The sequence below is a fragment of the Drosophila ananassae genome, chromosome 2R, assembly GCF_017639315.1.
Source record: "Drosophila ananassae strain 14024-0371.13 chromosome 2R, ASM1763931v2, whole genome shotgun sequence".
Lineage (NCBI taxonomy): Eukaryota > Metazoa > Arthropoda > Insecta > Diptera > Drosophilidae > Drosophila > Drosophila ananassae.
The window spans coordinates 6,933,348-6,939,423 of record NC_057928.1 but is presented as its reverse complement, the minus strand read 5'-3'; the positions used below and the strand labels follow the sequence as shown (position 1 = coordinate 6,939,423).

The following is a 6,076-nucleotide window of genomic DNA, read 5'->3' as shown; positions in this document are numbered from 1 at the left end:
CAAAGTACACTAAACAGAAATTTATTTTACTTTCTAGAATCTAGAACCTAGAGTCTAGAATAAATGGTTATTCCCAAAAAAAATAAAAAAATTGTAAATAGAGAATTTATACAACAAAGTTATCGTAAATCAAAAGACACATGTACGATTTTTTTACACAATTTTCGTTTATTTTTGTTGTTGAAATAATTTCAATTTTGTGGTTTAGCATTTAGGCTGCCTTCGGTTTTTTAATGTACATCAATTAATATATTACAATTTAGCATTTGTGGTATTTGATTATTTGTTTGTTTAAATTTTAAGATTTAGCTATATTCTTGTTTGTTTTCCATTCGATTCCTTGCTTATATAGAAAGTACAGTACTAAGTAACTAAACTTCACGTGCCTATTCATTAAAAATTACCTCCTAGAAATTACAATTTATATTTTATAAATGTGGTTTTGTTTTTGTGTTTTTTTTTCTGTTGGATTTTTATGATTTTTTTTAAGGGTTTATTAAAAAATCTACAATTGCATTTAAAGCTAAAAATATGACTTAACTGTAAGTTGTTTATTTACAGATGTTTTGGATTTTCGATTTTCATATTTTACTTAATTCATTTCCATCTCGTATTTTTAACTTCGCCGCGCGTTAAATTCTACGTTTTTCATTTTTCTGGTTTGTTTCTGGTTTCGTGTATTTATTTATTATTATTTTTGTTTATATATAAATTTTTTAGAGTACAATCTACTGGCTGTATATATATAATATATATAAACACGGCTTGCTTAAGAACCTAGAACCCTAGCTATAACCGACCAAAATGTCTTACTGCTGCTGACGTGTTTTTTGCTTTACTTTTACCCATTTTTTTCTTGAGCGTTATAACTTGATCTATGTAGACGCCGACATAGTGTTGAACGAAATAATATTTGCGGACTTTTGGGCATGGAAACATTTACCTTGCTTATGGAGAGCAGCTGAGGAATGTGTGTTTCTTTACTCTTCTTTCCATTTTTTGGTTTCATTAACACTTGGGTCGCACTTTTAACTAGTTTTTGTTTTTATGTTCATCATTTAAGTTTAATTTTTAGCATTTAGTTTTCTTTTTTAAGTTTTTAGGTTAAAACAACATCACTTGGTTTCACGTTTGATTTGAATTGCGTGTTTCTTTCGCTTTTTATACAAAGGAAATTTCGTTTAAATTGTAATTTAATTTAGTTAATTTGATTTAATTTAAGCAAGTTTTTCAAACTTTAAAACAAACTAAACTGGTGGATGGCAGCCTCCCCATCTCTCCTACCCGCTCCCTGCTCACTGCTCCCTGCTCCTATTTAGCTGAATTTAACACAGATTAATGCACTGGTAAAAAAGAGGATCTCCCAATAAATTAACATCCTTACTTTATATTTCTATGGATTTCCTGCGACAGCCGACCTTCTCCAACCTCAACCTATACACTTTAAAGTCTTTAAAATAACGTTCTCAAACAAATAACTGGCTACAGGACGTCGTAGCTCTTAGGAAATTGGCCACGGAAGAGTTGACATTGGAGAAGCTCGACTGTTCGGCTCTAGGGCTGCTCCCGCTTGAACTGCGGCCACCCGTTCGACACCGAGTCCTAGGAGGACTCATAGCCGAACCAGGCGGCCGACGAATGCTATTCGCCGCCCGCTCCGCCCGCCCCGCCGAAGCTGTTGAAGTGACGGACCGCTCCGGGCGCCGCCGCCGCCCCAAACTGGAGGCTCAGCTCAAAGAGACGGCGGGCGTGGAGCTGCTGCTGTTGCTGCTGATGATGGTGGTGCTGCTGGTGGTGGTGGTGCTGGTAATGGTGGTGCTGGTGCAGCGGATTAAGATTTAGGTGACCGCCCAGCACACTGGAGGCGGAGCCGGCGGGCGAGGCGGAGCTGGGCGGCTGGAGCGGTAGCCCGCTGTTGCTGCCGGCGCCGGGCGACAGTTGGGAGTTGCTGCCGGGTCCGCTGCCACCACCACCACCTCCACCGCCGCCGCCACCAACGCCGCCGCCGGCGGACTGCTGCTGCGAATGCTGCAACTGGTCGCTGGTATGGAACAGGTGCGGATGGTGGGCGGGATTCAGGTGCGGATGCTGGTGCGGATGCGGGTGGGGGTGATGCGGATGCTGGTAGCGCATGGGATCCATGTACATGGCGGCTGCTGCAGCGGCTGCTATGCTGGAGGCCTGCTGTTGTTGCTGTTGCTGATGGTGTTTAACTTGCTCCTCGTTGTTGTTATTATTATTGTTGGTGCTGCTATTGTTGTTGTTGTTGTTAGCCTGATTGCCAGCGGAGGAGCTGCCCAGCGGACTCTGTGGCGACATCACCTGACTGGTCATCGTCACTGACGATCCCGCACTCGACGACGGTGTATTCGGTGTGTGTTGCTGCTGCTGGTGTTGCTGCTGCTGTTGCTGGTGTTGCTGCTGCTGCTGTTGTTGTTGCTGCTGCTGCTGTTGCTGGCTTAGACTATTGAGGGATGCAGGAGTGGACGCAGCTGCAGCTGAGTTCGACTCCTGGATTTCTGATTGCTAGTGGGCCGCCAACTGGTGCGCCGCTGCCGCTGACTGCATGTTCTGGGGGCTCAGCATCGGCGGGCTGTGGGAGTGCGAGTGGGTGCCCATGGGACTGCCGTGCATGTCGTGGTGCGGATGGTAGCCACCGTGATGCATGTGGCCCGGCGGCATGCCGTCCATCATGTCCCCGCCTATGGTATTCGGTGGCGTCATGCGCTTCTCCTTCTGCCGCCGATTGCAGAACCACACGCGCACCACCTCCTTTTCCAGCTGCAGGGAGTCGGCCAGCGAGGATATCTCCTGGGCCGAAGGCTTCGGTTGCTTGTGGAAATGCTGCTCGAGGGCTCCCTTCACGCTCACCTCGATGCTGGTCCGTTTCTTGCGCTTGCGTCCCTGCGCCGCGATCTTGTCGATCGACGTGGGTGATCCCGTGGTGGAGTCGGCCTCCTCCAGCCACTTTTGCAGCAGCGGCTTCAGCTTGCACATGTTCTTGAAGCTCAGCTGCAGAGCCTCGAATCTGCAGATCGTCGTCTGGGAGAAGACGTTGCCATAGAGGGTGCCCAGGGCCAGGCCCACGTCCGCCTGGGTGAAGCCCAGCTTGATGCGTCGCTGCTTGAACTGCTTGGCGAAGGCCTCCAGATCGTCGGAAGTCGGAGTGTCCTCCTCGCCGCCGCTGATGGCGTCCCGGTCGCCGCCGCCCATGTGGTGGGCGTGGATGTGCAACTGCGGGGACTCCCCGCGCAGGGCGTGATGCAGTGGCGCCACACTCTGGTGGTGGGCAGCCGCGGCCGCATGACCCGGATGATGAAGCATCCGGTTCATCGCATGGTGGTACTGCAGCGGCGATCCCGTGGGCGCATAGTGGCCGGCATGGGGGGCGTGCCAGGCGGCGTGGGGCGAAGGCGAGGCCATGCTCTGCTGGATGCGAGTCTGCTGCGAGAGATGGGACATCTCCTGCTTCACTGTGTCAGCCGCCGAGGCAACGGCAGCGGCGGCGGCGGCGGGATGATGGTGCGTGTGATGGGTCGGCAGTGACCACGGATCCGGGTGCAGGGCACTCCACGAACCCAGACTCGAGCCGGGCCCCAGGCCACCCAGTCCACCAGTGCCGTTGCCCTGGCCATTTGGCGACGGGGACGAGGGCAATTGGTGATGGGCTGCCGCCGCGGCTGCGGCATGGTGATGGTGATGGTGTTGCATGTACTTCATCTCACCGGCATCGGCCGCCGAACGGGGCGACGAGGTGTGGTAGCCACCGCCGCCGAGGGCCATGTCCAGGTCGCCGCTCGGAGGGGTCATGTACGACGTAGCGGCCATCCCCACCGCTCTGGGGCTGTTCAGGCCCTCCACGCTGGCGGGGTAGGGCTCCAAGTTGGGGCTCAGTTTAACGACTTTGTAGACCGATCGATCGAAAGGAAGACCAGGGTCCCTATGCTCATTCCACTCGAACCGTGAGGCAACCGTCTTGACGTCTTTTACGGGTAACGTGGCAGGCGCAAAAATCTTCTAATTCTTCCGGGGGCGTGGCTCCCGCAGCGCGCGCTCAACAAGTTTGTGGGACAAAAATAAATTCCGTCGGCAAATCACTTTTGACTAGCTGTAGTACTCCTTAAGCTGCTCTCTTAAATCTTCTTTTTGAAATTTTCAACTTAACTTTTTCATCAATTTGTTTATTTTCTTTATTAGTTAGCACTCTTAAACACTTGGCACTTTTTGGCTTATTTCGTTATGGAAATTTCGCTTTCGATCATATCATTGCTCTCTGTTCACAAATAAACCCGAAACTCTGATGCAGCTACAGATGCGATATGCGAGATGCGTTATTGGGACTCGAATTCAGATTCAGATTCAGATTCAGATTAAGATTCACATTCAGATTGAGATTGAGATTGAGATGAAGACTCAAATTTAAACTCTGATTGTGTGTGCGTGCGTGTTTGTTGGTTGACCGATTCCGATTGAATTTGAGAATTGAGAAAGCCAGACGACAGCCGAGAGCCCAGGGAAAATTCACGTGCAGACTCGTAGAGCTATCGAAGTGAACTAACGTCATGTCTCGCACCGCAGCGCTACGTTGAGCGCTCTCGACGGTCCCGAGTATCTGTGAGATACGCACGCACACACTCGCAGCCGCAGTTGCTGCCACAGGCACAGGCACACACACACACACACTCGAACCCCAGCCGCTTGGCGCTGGGAAACCAGTTTTCAGCTCGGCTTCCAGCCCTCAGCGGGTTAGAGCAGCTCAGCCAGCGGTGCGCAGAACGGGACGGACTACGGCCCGTAAACTGGAAGGCGACTTGCGCTCTATTGGGCTCGCTGTATTCCAGCGTTACGCCCCCAAAAAAGAGTCCAACAAAAAAAGACGGCCTGACTGACTGACTGAGTGGAAGAGGAGAAAAAAGACAATCGCCGAGCCGGCTCTGAGGCTTCGAAGCACAGCGTTTCTTCAGTGCATTCCCATGCAGAGTGACATTTTTAATTGCCCGGAGTGCGAGCGAGAGGGCCAGAGGAACAGACGGCGCGCAGCTCTCTGCGTCTTGTCACCAGGACTCGGGACACTGGATACTGGAGTGCCGGTGGAGCTTTCGAAGCAGGACATCTCTCTCCCTTTGGGAGCTTTGTTTCAGTTCCTTGCAGCTCCTTGGTCAGACAACTTTTGCTTTCCCTCTGCCAGTGTGTGAGGGTGTGTGCGGGAAAGGGGGAGGAACTGGGGCGGTTGTCATTTTGTTTTCCAAAATATTTCAACTATTTTGTGCTAAAATAAAAAAGGAACAAGAAACCCGAACTAAACAAACACGTTCTACTTGCTGGTGTTAAAAAGATGAATTCAAATTCCTGCCAATAAAATGGCAACAGAAAAATTGCAAAAATGTGTGAATGAGATACACAAACATGGCAGTTTTTTAAATTTTCAGCTCATTTTTTGTTCAAATTTTAGGTTTAATATTAATTGTTCCATCCACGTGACACAAACTTTTACGTTTTAAATTTAAATATAGAAAAAACTCTCCACTTTACTTGCCGAATTAAATCGAAGCGCCTGTCGTTCATTTTTTGTTATGCATATCAGTCTATTATCCACCATAAAAAACGCACCTTTCTTTGGCCTTTGTGATTGTGACTGTGTTTTGACTAGTTTACAGTTAAATTATGTGCCCGCTTACAATAGTTATTGATTTACTTTATCTGTCAGCTCCATTGATTCTATGGGCACTTTGCGAAATTGCCGCAAACCTCACCAATTTGCATACCTAAAGGAACTGGCATCTCGTTAGAGCCGCCATCAAAATTCCACTTTTGTCTCTCAGTGTGCAATTTTTGATTTAGTGGAGCGGCTTGGAGCGTTGCGGGACAAAGGGAAGAATCGAACGGAAAACCTCTCAAAAGTTTATGTTTTTTGGAACAATGAATGAATGGAGAGCGAGACAATCGCAAATTTTACTAAAATGAATGCACGGCAAAAAAAACTATTCTTTTGTTTTCAGGGAGAAATAAATATACAATTTTTTCATAAACAAAAAAAGAGTTTGATTTGGATCTAAAGTAATTTCCATTAAATACC

The 6,076-nt window shown here is 48.3% G+C and overlaps 1 protein-coding gene across 1 annotated transcript; it reads right to left on the bottom strand.

The window, feature by feature from the left end:
* Positions 1 to 1,396: 1,396 nt before the first annotated feature.
* LOC6506190 (POU domain protein CF1A) lies at positions 1,397 to 4,623 on the bottom strand. The gene is given in 1 exon segment (XM_014909173.3): positions 1,397 to 4,623. A coding segment is annotated over 1 exon segment (2,274 nt). The 5' UTR covers positions 3,829 to 4,623; the 3' UTR covers positions 1,397 to 1,554.
* Positions 4,624 to 6,076: the final 1,453 nt, after the last annotated feature.